The 15,267-nt window shown below is 50.6% G+C and overlaps 1 protein-coding gene across 6 annotated transcripts in view; it reads right to left on the bottom strand.

Moving 5' to 3' along the window:
• LOC147116742 (fatty acyl-CoA hydrolase precursor, medium chain-like) overlaps positions 1-15,267 on the bottom strand; it is a 54,204-nt gene that overhangs the window by 23,999 nt on the left and 14,938 nt on the right. For all 6 annotated transcript variants that reach the window (XM_085991876.1, XM_085991873.1, XM_085991874.1 and 3 more), the window contains exons 4-7: positions 10,993-11,126; positions 8,579-8,732; positions 2,312-2,416; positions 121-225 (exon numbers count right to left, since the gene is read on the bottom strand). In XM_085991876.1, coding sequence (XP_085848002.1) covers positions 121-225; positions 2,312-2,416; positions 8,579-8,732; positions 10,993-11,126 — 498 coding nt within the window. The remainder of the gene's footprint in view (positions 1-120; positions 226-2,311; positions 2,417-8,578; positions 8,733-10,992; positions 11,127-15,267) is intronic.

The raw sequence follows: 15,267 nt of genomic DNA on the forward strand, positions 1-15,267 counted from the left end.
GTGTCTTGATCTGAACACGGTGAAGGTTGAGATTAAGTGTGTGGGATGGTGCAGTTACATCAGATACAGAAATGAAAATATCCACAACTTGAAGAAATAAGAGAGTAAGTTTCACCGTACTGCGACGCTGGTGAGGTTCAACATTTCCTCTTCAGACTTGGTCCTGAGGCAATCGGCAATCTCCCAGGAATGATCAGTGTCACAGCCAGTCATATTGGCAATAATCTGCAGAGTTTCCAGTGAGATCATTAGTTACTGAATTTAATCAATAGGCCATTTTGCAACAATCAACTCCACTTTACAACAGATCCGGATTAACTAACACCGACTACGTGGTGCTGTTAGATAAGGGATTCCGAAAGCAGGAGTGGGGATCCCCACTTCCCACATTGGAGAGTCCAACGCTAATGGAATGTTGGCCTTCATCTCAAGGGGTTGGAATACAAAGGGGTGGAAGTGATGCTTCAGTTGTGTAAAGCTCTGGTTAGACCCCATCTGGACACTGCGTTCAGTTCTGGACACTGCCCCTCAGACAGGATATACTGACCTTGGAGGGGGTGCAATGCAGATTCACCAGAATGATAAAAGGGTTAAATTACGAGGACAGGTTGCATAGACTAGACTTGTATTCTCTCGTGTACAGGAGATTAAGGGGCGATCTTATCGAGGTGGTTAAGATAATTAAAGGAGTTGATCGGGTAGACAGAGAGAAACTATTTCCTCTGGTGGGGGGAGTCCAGAGCAAGAGGACATAATCTTAATATTAGAGCCAGGCCGTTCAGGGGAGATGTCAGGAAGCGCTTCTCCACTCAAGGGATAGTGGAAATCTGGAATTCTCTCCCCCATAAAGCTGTAGAGGCTGGGGGTCAATTGAAATTTACAGAACCGAGGTGGGTAGATGGAGTTAAGATACAGATCAGCCATGATCAAACTGAATGGCGGAACAGGCTCGAGGGGCTGAATGGCCTCCTGTTCCTATGATGTTCCAACTTGCAGGAAGTGCCTCTTCCGCCGGGAATCAGTATTGGGAAATCAAGGTGTTCGCCACGGCTTTCCAGTCTGCGCTGCTTGCGGGCGAAGCTCATCGTTGGAAACGCGCACCGGGGGTCAAAGTGGGAATAAGGGCGGTGCCATAGTGGAGTTTAGCAGGCACGGTGATACTTTTACCTAACGATTCACGTCCGGTCACCGTCGGTTAATTCCACGGCAACCGTTGTATTTGATTGTACGGATGGCTGACAGATTGTCCAGTTTGGAAACTTTCAGCATCTGAAATGTCCGCCTGGAATGTCCTCACACAATTAAATGGCCGGATCCAATGCTGGTCAGAAGTCTTGGTCGAGGGCCATCAGGAAGGAACATGGATTGGGACCTTGCTTTTTACACATTACAGGGCTCTGCAACAAGTGTGAATCTGCTGACAGTGGGTTACAGGGCTCTGCAACAAGTGTGAATCTGCTGACAGTGGGTTACAGGGCTCTGCAACAAGTGTGAATCTGCTGACAGTGAGTTACAGGGCTCTGGAACAAGTGTGAATCTGCTGACAGTGAGTTACAGGGCTCTGCAACAAGTGTGAATCTGCTGACAGTGAGTTACAGGGCTCTGTGTGAAAGGTCACAACACAAAAAAGTACCAAAGGTAAACGTGAATCACGAGGACTAACTTTGCAAATGTCAGGATAGACTGTCAGGTTTACATTATTAGAGGAAAAAGTGTTCCTATACCTGTCTCTAAGTGGAGTAACAGAGACTCTTATCTCAAGCAACGAGATTCGAAAGTAGAGGCAAAGATGTTTTACGAAAGTAAATGGGAAGGGGTTTGGTCCATTGGGATTGTGTACAATGGGAGTGAATGGGAAGGGGTTTGGTCCGTTGGGATTGTGTACAATGGGAGTGAATGGGAAGGGGTTTGATCCGTTGGGATTGTGTACAATGGGAGTGAATGGGAAGGGGTTTGGTCCGTTGGGATTGTGTACAATGGGAGTGAATGGGAAGGGGTTTGATCCGTTGGGATTGTGTACAATGGGAGTGAATGGGAAGGGGTTTGGTCCACGGATTCTATGCAATGAGAGTGAATGGGAAGGGGTTTGGTCCATGGGGATTGTGTACAATGGGAGTGAATGGAAAGGGGTTTGGTCCATTGGGATTCTATGCAATGGGAGTGAATGGGAAGGACTTTGGTCCATTGGGATCCGAGCTCCTGCCCTTCAATATTGTCAACCTGGTTGGCTCCTTGTTCTTTTAAAATAAAGTGGGAATTCCTCAAGTGAAACAATCAAGAACTCCTCTGATTTTTAAAAGTAGCAACTTACCCGAGCCGATGTTTTAGGGTCCGGATTGATACTGGCTTTGGTCAGAGCAGTGCCACTTTCTGATATGGCCTTATGGAACAGGCCAGCGGACAAGGGAGAAACAATCTGCACAAAGACAAGTACAGCGACCGTCAGCTCAGACTCTTTTTAAAGCCCCCTCTTCCCAGCCCCTTCTTCAGGGGGAGCCTGCTATGGGAAGCCGTACTCTGTTTCCAGGTAGATGGACAACAGGCGGCTGTAGGTTTCAGCTGGACTGCAGACCCTCCTACCTTGGGTGGGAGAAGGTCTCGCTGCTCCGCAGGGTGCCTTGTAACCAGACAATAAAAAATCCTCAGCAATGTTGGCCTTTATCTCAAGGGGGGTGGAATTGAAAAGTGAGGAAGTGATGCTTCAGTTGTACAGAGCCTTGGTCAGACTCCATGTGGAGCACTGTGTTGAGTTCTGGGCGTCACACCTCAGATAGAACACACTGGCCTTGAAGGGAGTAGAGGGCAGAGTAACCAGAATGATACCGGGGCTAAAAGGGTTACATTATGAGGACAGGTTGAATAAATACGGCTTGTAATCCCTTGAATTCAGAAGATTATTGGGTGAGCTAACTGAGGTGTTTAAAATGAGAAAGGGATTTAATAGGGTAGATCCGGAGAAACGATTTCCTCCGGTGGGGGAATCAGGGACAAGGGGCCACAACCTTAAAATTAGAGCCTGGCCGTTCAGGGGTGATGTCAGGAAGCACTTCCTCACACAGAGGGTGCTGGAAATCTGGAACTCTCTCCCCCAAAAGGCTGTGGAAGCTGGGGGTCAATTGGAAATTTCAAAACTGCGATGAATAGATTTTTGTTGGGAAAGGGTATCAAGGGACATGGAGTAAAGGCGGGTAATGCAGTTGAGCGACAGCTCAGCCATAATCTGATTGAATAGCAGAAGAGGCTGGAGGGGCTGAATGGCCGACTCCTGATCCGATGTTGGGGAACACACTGCTCAGTATAGAACCTTCAGAAAACAGTTCATCACAACCTGGAGGGGCGGAGAGTGGGAACTGTGGTAAACCACTTTTATCGTTCACTATCGTTACACTATGGTTATCACTGTTATATCGTTACACTATGGTTATCACTGTTCACACTGTTGTATCACTACACGAGGTCGCCTCTTGTCACGCTGTTATACCTGGGCTGACCACTGCTGACTCCGCCCATGGCTCCACCTACCTGCCCAGGTATAAAGGTGGTCGACTGGCTGGTATTCCTCCTTGTTGGATCCGATCACCCACGAGGGTGGGCTCTGTTATTTAGCCAATAAAAACCTATAGTTACTTTCTTAACTCGTCGCTTTTCATTGGATGAATTGATAGGTATATCAATTTTATTGGCTAAATTTTAAAATGTCGTTACCTGAGCAGCCAAACGACCAGTCAACGGAGCAGCCAAACGACCAGTCAGACGCCCAGCTACAACAGCCACAGCAGCCGGCCTGGCTGCGAGCCCTCCGACCACCGTACCTGGATCTAAACCCACAGGCAGCAAACTCAGCCCTCGACTTCGAACACTGGCTGAGCTGTTTCGAATCCTACCTGGGAGAATCCGGCGTGCCTCAGAGATCCAAGCTAAGAGTTCTGACTGCCCAAGTGAGCCCTAATGTATTCGCACTCATCCGGGACCTTACTACATACAAGGCCGCCATCAGCCTGCTGAAACAACAGTACCGGAGCCCGGTAAATTCCATGTATGCCAGACATCTCCTAAGATCCCGCCCGCAACAGCCAGGAGAGTCTGTAGATGAATTTTTACGGGCGCTGCAAACACTCGGCAGGGACTGTGACTTTAAAGCGGTAACGGCGGCAGAAAATACTGAAGATAATATCCGCGATGCCTTCGTGAAAGGCCTGCGGTCCGACTACTCACGGCAAAGACTGCTTGAAGCAAAGGACCTCGACCTGAACACAGCTGCAGCCCTCGCTCGCTCCCTAGAAGTGGCCCATCGGGACCTCGAGGCGTACTCCAGGTACTGTAATTCGCGACCCTGGGACTCGGGACCGACCCCGACCGCAATACCCCTCGCAGCGCCGCCCCTGGGACCGACCTCAGCGTCGGCGTCCCGGACCCGATCGGGACTGCCATCCCCGGTACCGGCTGCGACATCGGACCCCCGCGATCGGGCCGCCGGCTGCTTCTTCTGCGGCCAGGCGAAACACCCGAGGTCGCGCTGCCCTGCGAGAAACGCGACTTCCTCCAGTTGCCAGAAGAAAGGCCACTTCGCTAAGGCCTGCAGAGGGAGAGCCACAGACACCAGCAGTGCCTCATGCGAGCTGTGGGGGCGGCCATCTTTCATCAAGGCCACAGATGCCAGTATCCCCTCGTGTGAGTCGTGGGGGCGGCCATCTTTGATCAAGGCCCCCGACACCAGCAGTGCCACATGTGAGTTGCGGGGGCAGCCATCTTCTCCGCCATTTTACTCCACCTCGTGGGCGCCGCCATTTTACCCACCACACTCGACCGCCACCTCGCCTCCAGACCCGACCACCGCCTCACCCGCAGACTACAGCAGCTCGCTCAGCCATACACTAGCCTCCGTCACACTGGACCAAGCTCACCCGCATCACCTGTCCAAGTCCATGATGGACATCAAAGTAAACGGCCACGCCATGACCTGCCTGTTCGACAGCGGAAGCACGGAGAGCTTCATCCATCCAGACACGGTGAGCCACTACTCCCTCACTGTCCGGCCAACGCGCAACCGGGTCTCGATGGCGTCTAGGTCCCACTCTACAGACATCAGCGGCTACTGTGTTGTGACCCTGTCAGTTAGGGGCACGGAGTATAAAAATTTTAAACTTCTCGTCCTGCCCCAACTCTGCGCTGCCGTCCTACTAGGGCTGGATTTCCAATCCCACCTTCAAAGTGTCACTCTAGCATACGGTGGACCCCTCCCCCCACTCACAGTCGACAACCAGCAGCCTTTAAACCGCCCACCGCATACCACCTGCGGCCTATCCACCCTCAGGGTCCCGCCTCCCTCCCTGTTCGCCAACCTCACCCGTGACTGTAAACCCGTCGCCACCGAGAGCAGGCGGTACAGCGCCGGGGACAGAGCTTTTATTAGCTCTGAAGTGCAGCGCCTCCTGAAGGAGGGCATCATCGAGAGGAGCAACAGCCCCTGGCGCGCTCAGGTCGTAGTCGTCAAGACCGGCAATAAAAACCGCCTAGTCATCGACTACAGCCAAACCATAAACCGGTAGACCCAGCTGGACGCATACCCACTTCCCCGCATATCTGATATGGTCAACCAGATTGCACAGTACCGCGTATTCTCTACCATCGACCTTAAGTCGGCCTATCACCAACTCCCTATCCGCCCTGAGGACCGCCAGTATACCGCCTTCGAGGCGAATGGCCGCCTCTACCACTTCCTGAGGGTTCCCTTCGGCGTCACCAGCGGGGTTTCGTTCTTCCAAAGGGAGATGGACCGGATGGTTGACCAGAACGGGCTGCAAGCCACGTTCCCCTATCTAGATAACGTCACCATCTGCGGCCGCGACCGGCAGGACCACGATGCTAATCTGGAGAGATTCCTCCGTACGGCCCAGCGGCTGAACCTCACCTACAATAAGGAGAAATGTGTGTTTAACACCTCGCGCCTTGCCATCCTCGGCTGCGTAGTAGAGAACGGAGTCATCGGCCCCGACCCCGAAAGAATGCGCCCCCTCATGGAGCTTCCCCTCCCCCACTGTCCAAAGGCGCTGAGGAGAACCCTGGGGCTCTTCGCCGACTATGCCCAATGGGTGCCCAATTATGCGGACAAAGCCAGACCCCTCATGAAGTCCACCTCCTTCCCCCTGACGGCAGAAGCGTGCGCAGCCGTCTCCCTCATTGCTAAGGCCACAATGCACGCGGTGGATGAGTCTATCCCTTTCAAAGTGGAGAGCGATGCATCCGACTTCGTCCTGGCCGCAACCCTTAACCAGGAGGGGAGACCAGTGGCCTTCTTCTCAAGGACCCTCCAGGGCCCAGAGATCCGACACTCTTCGGTCGAGAAGGAGGCCCAGGCGATCGTGGAGGCTGTACGACGCTGGAGGCATTACCTGGCAGGCAAACGATTTACCCTCCTCACCGACCAACGTTCGGTCACCTTTATGTTTAATAACAAGCTGAGGGGCAAAATCAAGAACGACAAGATCTTGAGATGGAGAATCGAGCTCTCCACCTATGATTATGATATCTTGTACCGGCCTGGTAAACTGAACGAACCCCCAGATGCTCTATCACGAAGTACATGCGCCAGCGTGCAAAGTGATAGACTGCAGACCCTCCACAACGACCTCTGCCACCCCGGGGTCACCAGACTTTACCACTTCATTAAGGCCCACAACCTGCCCTACTCCATCGAGGAGGTCAGGACCATGACCAGGAACTGCCAAACCTGTGCCGAATGCAAACCGCATTTCTTTAGGCCGGACAGAGCAAGCCTGATCAAGGCCACCCGCCCCTTCGAGCGCTTGAGCATCGATTTTAAGGGGCCCCTCCCGTCCTCTGACCGTAATGTGTACTTCCTCAACATTATTGATGAGTACTCCCGTTTCCCCTTCGCCTTCCCCTGCCCAGACATGACCAGTACCACGGTCATCAGATGCCTGAACGACCTCTTCGCCTTGTTTGGGTTCCCGAACTATATACATAGCGACCGGGGCTCCTCCTTCATGAGCGAGGAACTTCGCCAGTTCCTACTAGCGAGAGGTATTGCTGCAAGCAGGACCACCAGCTACAACCCCCGGGGGAACGGCCAGGTGGAAAGAGAGAACGCGACTGTCTGGAAGGCCGTTCTCTTAGCCTTAAAGTCTAAGGGCCTCCCAACCTCTCGCTGGCAGGAAGTCCTCCCGGCAGCGCTGCACTCCATCCGGTCACTGCTTTGCACTGCCATTAACGCCACCCCCCATGAACAAATGTTTGTTTTCCCCAGGAAGTCGACTACGGGAACCACGCTACCAACTTGGCTGACCTCTCCGGGGCCCGTCTTGCTGCGAAAGCACGTGAGGGCCCATAAAATGGACCCCCTGGTTGAGAGGGTGGACCTCCTGCACGCCAACCCCCAGTACGCCTATGTGGCATACCCAGACGGGCGGGAGGACACAGTCTCCTTACGAGACCTTGCACCCTCGGGCACCCCTGAGACACCACCATTACCCCCCACCACTCCCCCAGATCCAGCCCAGGTAGACGGCATGCCAGAACCCCACGAGCCTTCGCCGACCACGCAGACACCAGCATTAACGTCGGATACTGCATCACCGCCGCCGCTGCTGCGACGATCAGAAAGGCTTACGAGGCCTCCAGACAGACTGACATACCCGAACTGGTAGTACACTTCACCCCGCCGGACTCAAATCTAAACAAGGGGTGAATGTGGTAAACCACTTTTATCGTTCACTATCGTTACACTATGGTTATCACTGTTATATCGTTACACTATGGTTATCACTGTTTACACTGTTGTATCACTACACGAGGTCGCCTCTTGTCACGCTGTTATACCTGGGCTGACCACTGCTGACTCCGCCCATGGCTCCACCTACCTGCCCAGGTATAAAGGTGGTCGACTGGCTGGTATTCCTCCTTGTTGGGTCTGATCACCCACGAGGGTGGGCTCTGTTATTTAGCCAATAAAAACCTATAGTTACTTTCTTAACTCGTCGCTTTTCATTGGATGAATTGATAGGTATATCAGGAACAAACAAAACAGACCCAAAAGAACAGGCCTCTCCTCTCAGCCTCTCTACAAGCGAGACCCGAACTAAGGGCCCTCAATATAAGAGAGTCGCTAATAAATCCAATAATTCAGGAGAAACTTCTTTACCCAGAGAGTGGTGAGAATGTGGAACTCGCTACCACAGGGAGTGGTTGAGGCGAATAGTATAGATACATTGAAGGGGAAGCTGGATAAGCACATGAGGGAGAAAGGAATAGGAGGATATGGTGATGGGGTGAGATGAAGAGGGGTGGGAGGAGGCTCGTGTGGACCATAAACACCGGCACAGACCAGTGGGGCCGAATGGCCTGTTTCTGTCACAATTAGAAAAATGTCTCCTTAAATTCCGCTCTGACGATGATTCTAAATGCCCACTGCTGGGACCAATGGGCTCATTGTCTTTAGCTCAGCCATGAAGAATGGGTGCACGGGTAAATCTTCCCACCTCAATCTGTAGAAATGTTAACCAACACGCTCTCACAACAGAGGAGGGGAGAATATTGGAAATAAAGACCAACAACGTACGTGTAATGAGACACTCATTCCTCCGGCAGATTCTCCAAATATGGTGACCGAGTCTGGGTCACCTCCGAAGCTCTCGATATTTTCTTGAACCCACTTCAGTGCCGCCACTTGATCCAACAGACCCCAGTTTCCTGGCAGATGCTCATCCCCTGTGCTGAAGGCAGAAGCACATTGCTGTGTCTAAGACCAGTAAAACATCAACTAGCATTTATATAGCGCCTTCAACATAGTAAAACATCCCAAGGCGTTTCACAGCAGCGGTATCAAACAAAGATTTGACTCCGAGCCACATAAGGACAGAAGAACAAAAGCTTGGCCCCTGGGGTAGGTTTTAAGGAGCGTCTTAAAGGAGGAAAGAGGTAGAGAGGCAGAGAGGTTTAGAGAGGGAATTCGAGAACTTAGGGCCCAGGCAGCTGAAGGCACGGCCGCCAATGGTGGAGTGATGAAAATCGGGAATGGGCAAGAGGCCAGAATTGGAACAGCTCACAGATCTCGGAGGGTTGTAGGGCTGGAGGAGGTTACAGGGATAGGGAGGGGCAAGGCCATGGAAGGATTGGAAAACAAGGTGGAGAATTTTAAAATTGAGATGTTGCCGGACCGGTAGCCAATGTAGATCAGCGTTGGAAGAGAGCATTGGAATAGTCGAGTCTAGAGATAACAAAGGTATGGATGAGGGTTTGAGCAACTGGTGGGCTGAGGCGGGGGCGGAGACGGGCGATATTACGGAGGTGTACGAAGGTGGTCCTGGTGATGGAGAGGGTAACAGCACAAGATACCAAGGAATGGTAGTGTAGAACAATACACAGAATATCAAACTCCACTGAGGAGCCTCTGCTGGCCAGCACTGGAGTGTATCCCAGTGGGAGCTATCGAGAGAATGGAGCCATCAACCTGAAATTGTATACAGCACGATAACAACACTCAGGTAAGAGGTCTAATACAATAATTATGGTGGGGGGGGCGGCGGAGAGAAGGACTGGCTATCTCGGTGGGTTAGACACTGGCTTTTCAGCCATGGGACCCAGAACAGTCTCCTCTCAGACAGACTCTCCTGGCTATAAGGGCCCAACCTAAAAACTGCCCTGGATTTGCTCCTGAAGTGACATTCAGGGAGGACAGAATACAGCTGGTGTAGAAAGTAGAGAAATGTCACACTGAATTCTTCTCCTAGGACGGGGGCTAAATGCTCACTGTTGGGACAGTGTCGAGGGAGCATTACTCTGTATCTAACCCGTGCTGTACCTGCCCTGGGAGTGTTTGATGGGACAGTGTAGACAGAGCTTTACTCTGTATCTAACCCGTGCTGTACCTGCCCTGGGAGTGTTTGATGGGATGGTGTAGAGACAGCTTTACTCTGTATCTAACCCGTGCTGTATCTGCCCCGGGAGTGTTTGATGGGGCAGTGTAGAGGGAGCTTTATTCTGTATCTAACCCGTGCTGTACTTGCCCTGGGAGTGTTTGATGGGGCAGTGTAGAGGGAGCTTTACACTGTATCTAACCCGTGCTGTACCTGCCCTGGGAGATATTGATGGGACAGTGTAGAGGGAGCTTTACTCTGTATCTAACCCATGCTGTACCTGCCCCGGGAGTGTTTGATGGGACAGTGTAGAGGGAGCTTTACTCTGTATCTAACCCATGCTGTACCTGCCCTGGGAGTGTTTGATGGGTCAGTGTAGAGGGAGCTTTACTCTGTATCTAACCTGTGCTGTACCTGCCCTGGGAGTGTTTGATGGGACAGTGTAGAGGGAGCTTTACTCTGTATCTAACCCGTGCTGTACCTGCCCTGGGAGTGTTTGATGGGACAGTGTAGAGGGAGCTTTACTCTGTATCTAACCCGTGCTGTAACTGCCCTGGGAGTGTTTGATGGGACAGTGTAGAGGGAGCTTTACTCTGTATCTAACCTGTGCTGTACCTGCCCTGGGAGTGTTTGATGGGACAGTGTAGAGGGAGCTTTACTCTGTATCTAACCCGTGCTGTACCTGCCCTGGGAGTGTTCGATGGGACAGTGTAGAGGGAGCTTTACTCTGTATCAAACCCGTGCTGTACCTGCCCTGGGAGTGTTTGATGGGACAGTGTAGAGGGAGCTTTACTCTGTATCTAACCCGTGCTGTACCTGATCTGGGAGTGTTTGCTGGGACAGTGTAGAGGGAGATTTACTCTGTATCTACCCTGTGCTGAACCTGCCCTGGGAGTGTTTGATGGAACAGTGTAGAGAGAGCTTTACTCTGTATCTAACCCGTGCTGTACCTGCCCTGGGAGTGTTTGATGGAACAGTGTAGAGAGAGCTTTACTCTGTATCTAACCCATGCTGTACCTGCCCTGGGAGTCAGTGCCCATGGAACCCTATCCCTTGGGGCTTCAGTGCTGTAAAAAGAGGAACAAACAGAAAAGATTAGAGAGAGGTTCCCGTTTACCTGAGGAATCCCAAGATTCCCAGCCGATATTGGACCACCACCACCACCACATCCTCGTAAGCTGCAAGTGCAGATCCATCGTAGAATAACGCGCTTCCCATTGTGAACCCACCGCCATGGATCCAGACCATAACCTAACGGATAAATCAGGATGTTGTCAGAATATTTTCTGGCAGGTCTCTGGGATTTGGTGGGAACATAAGAAGTAGGAGCAGGAGTCGGCCATTCGGCCCTTCGAGCCTGCTCCCCCATTTAATGAGATCATGGCTGATCTTCTGCCTCAACTCCATTCACCGGCCCTATCGTCATATCCCTTGATGCCTTTACTAGTCAGAAATCTATCGACTTCTGTTTTGAATATACCCAATGACTGAGCCTCCACAGCCCTCTGGGGTAGAGAATTCCAAAGATTCACCACCCTCTGTGTGAAGAAATTTCTTCTCATCTCAGTCCTGAATGGCCTACCCTTTATCCTGAGGCTGTGGCCCCTGGTTCTAGACTTCCCAGCCAAGGGAAACATTCTCCCAGCATCCACCCTATCAAGCCCTGTAATAATTTTGTATGCTTCAATGAGATCCCCTCTCATTCTTCTGAATTCAAGAGAATGCAGGCCTAGTTTACTCAACCTCTTCTCATACGACAGTCCCGCCATCCCAGGATCAATCTGATGAACCTTTGTTGCACTCCCTCTATGGCAAGTATATCCTTCCTTAGGTAAGGAGACCAAAATTGTACATAGTACTCCAGGTGTGGTCTCACCAAGGCCCTATATAATTGGAGTAAGACTTCTTTACTCCTGTACTCAAATCCTCTTGCAATGAAGGCCAGCATACCATTTGCCTTCCTAATGGTTTGCTGCACCTGCACATTCACTTTCAGTGACTCATGTACAAGGACACCCAGGTCCCTTTGAGCATCTGCATTCCCCAATCTTTCACCATTTAGGAAATACTCTGCCTTTCTGTTGTTTCTACCAAAGTGGATAACTTCACATTTATCCACATTATATTCCATCTGCCATGTTCTCGCCCATTCACTGAGCCTGTCGAGATCCCCTTGAAGCCTCTTCACATCCTCTTCGCAACTGACACTGCCACCTAGCTTTGTATCATCAGCAAATTTGGAAATGTTACATTTAGTCCCCTCATCCAAATCATTGATATATATTGTGAATAGCTGGGGCCTAAGCACTGATCCCTGCGATACCCCACTAGTCACCGCCTGCCACCCCAAAAAAGACCCATTTATTCCTACTCTCTGTTTCCTGTCTGTTAACCAATTTTCAATCCATGCCAGTATATTACCCCCAATCCCATGTGCTTTAATTTTGCACACTAACCTCTTATGTGGGACTTTATCAAAAGGCCTTCTGAAAATCCAAATACACCACATCCACTGGTTCTCCCATATCTATTCTACCAGTTACATCCTCAAAAAACTCCAGGAAGTTTTTCAAACACAATTTCCATTTCATAAATCCATGTTGACTTTGTCTAATCCCGTTGATATTTTCTAAGTGTCCTGTTATCTCATCCTTTATAATAGACTCTAGTAATTTCCCCACTACTGATGTTAGGCTAACCGGTCTGTAGTTCCCTGTTTTCTCTCTCCCTCCTTTTTTAAATAGTGGGGTTACATTTGCCACACTCCAATCTGCAGGAACTGTTCCATAATCTATAGAATTTTGGAAGATGACAACCAATGCATCCACTATTTCCATGGCTACCTCTTTCAGTACTCTGGGATGCAGATTATCAGGCCCGGGAGGAATTTATCAGCTTTCAGTCCCATTAATTTCTCCAGCACTAATTTTTTTACTAATACTAATTTCATTTAATTCCTCCTTCTCACTAGACCCTTGGTTCCCTAGCACCTCTGGGAAGTTATTTCTGTCCTCTTCTGTGAAGACAGAACCAAAGTATTTGTTTAATTGCTCTGCTATTTCCTTGTTCCCTGTTATAAATTCTCCCCTTTCTGACTGTAAGGGATCTACATTTGTCTTCACTAATTTTTTTCTTTTTATATACTCGTAGAAGCTTTTACAGTCCGCTTTTATGTTCCTTGTAAGTTTACGCTCATACTCTATTTTTCATCTCCTAATCAATCTCTTGGTCTTCAACCACCACAACCACCTTCCTTTGTGCTAGGTATGACTCCAGCCAGTGGAGCGTTTTCCCCCCCGATTCCCATTGACTTCAGTTTTACTAGGGCTCCTTGATGCCACACTCGGTCAAATGCTGCCTTGACTTCAAGGGCAGTCACTCTCACCTCACCTCTGGAATTCAGCTCCTTTGTCCATGTTTGGACCAAGGCTGTAATGAGGTCGGGAGCCGAGTGGTCTTGGCGGAACCCAAACTGGGCATCAGTGAGCAGGTTATTGGTGAGTAAGTGCCGCTTGATAGCACTGTCGACGACACCTTCCATCACTTTGCTGATGATTGAGAGTAGACTGACGGGGCGGTAATTGGCCAGGTTGGATTTGTCCTGCATTTTGTGGACAGGACATATCTGGGCAGTTTTCCACATTGTCGGATAGATGCCAGTGTTGTAGCTGTACTGGAACAGCTTAGCTAGAGGTGCGGCTAGTTCTGGAGCACAAGTCTTCAGCACGATAGCCGGGATGTTGTCGGGGCCCGTAGCCTTTGCTGTATCCAGTGCACTCAGCTGTTTCTTGATATCACATGGCGTGAATCGAATTGGCTGAAGACTGGCTTCTGTGATGGTGGGGACCTCGGGAGGAGGCCACGATGGATCATCCACTCAGCACTTCTGGCTGAAGATGGTTGCAAACGCCTCAGCCTTGTCTTTTGCACTCACGTGCTGGGCTCCACCATCATTGAGGATGGGGATATTCATGGAGCCTCCTCCTCCTGTTAGTTGTTTAATGGTCCACCACCATTCATGACTGGGTATGGCAGGACTGCAGAGCTTTGTTCTGATCCGTTGATTGTGGGATCACTTAGCTCTGTCTATAGAATGCTGCTTCCACTTTTTAGCATGCATGTAGTCCTGTGTTGCAGCTTCCCCAGGTTGGCTCTGCATTTTTAGGTACGCCTGGTGCTGCTCTTGGCATTCTCTTCTACACTATTTATTGAACCTATTTATATGCCGGGCCATGAGGTTACAGATTGTGGTGGAATACAATTCTGCTGCTGCAGCTGATGGCCCACAGCGCCTCATGAATGCCCAGTTTTGAGCTGCTAGATCTGTTCTGAATCTATCTCATTTAGCACGGTGGTAGTGTCACACAACATGATGGAGAGTGTCCTCAGTGTGAAGACGGGACTTCGTCTCCACAATGACTGTGCGGTGGTCACTACTACCAATGCTGCCATGGACAGATGCATCTGCGACAGATAGATTGGTGAGGACGAGGTCAAGTAGGTTTTTCCCCAGACTGGCAGTTATGTCCTTCAGGACTCGGCCAGCTCGGTCAGTAGTGATGCTACCGAGCCACTCTTGGTGATGGACATTGAAGTCCCCCACCCAGAGTACATTCTGTGCCCTTGCTACTCTCAGTGCTTCTTCCAAGTGGTGTTCAACATGGAGGAGTACTGATTCATCACCATGGAACGGACTCTGCACCTTGGAACGGACTCGGCCCCATGGAATGGACCCGGCCCCATGGAACGTTTACAGAGTTGAAGGAAGCCATTCGGTGCATTGTCTCTGTGCCAGCTCTTTGCTGGAGCAAGCCAACACGAATCCAACTGCTCCGCTCTCTCTCTCTCTTGATAGCCCCGTGTCATCTTCTGCTTCAAATATTTATCCAATTTTTCCTTAAAAGATGCATTAGTGCCTGCCTCGACCATTCCCTGTGGTAAAGCATTCCATACTTCAACAACCCTCTGTTCGAGGAAATTCTCCTAACCTCTCTCACTCATATCACAAATTTAAATTGATGACACATTTCCCCTACTAGTCTTTCCCTATTCACTCTATTAAACCTCCTCTCGGTCTTCTCTGCTCCAGTGGGAATAGTCCCAGGATCGCCAGTCTCTCCTCATAACTATAGTTCCCCATTCCTGGCATCACCACTCTCACCTCTGAGTCAGAAGGTTGTGGGTTCAAGCCCCACTCCAGGGACTTGAGCACAAAAATCTGAGCTGACACTCCAGTGCAGTGCTGAGGGAGTGCTGCACTGTCGGAGGTGCCGTCTTTCGAATGAGACGTTAAACGGAGGCCACGTCTGCTCTCTCAGGTGGGTGTAAAAGATCCCGCGGCACTGGAGAGTCAGCCTGGATTTTGTGCTCAAGTCTCTGGAGCGAGACCTTC

The sequence above is a fragment of the Somniosus microcephalus genome, chromosome 6 (assembly GCF_052327205.1).
Source record: "Somniosus microcephalus isolate GS21.2 chromosome 6, FLI_Smic_1.0, whole genome shotgun sequence".
NCBI lineage: Eukaryota > Metazoa > Chordata > Chondrichthyes > Squaliformes > Somniosidae > Somniosus > Somniosus microcephalus.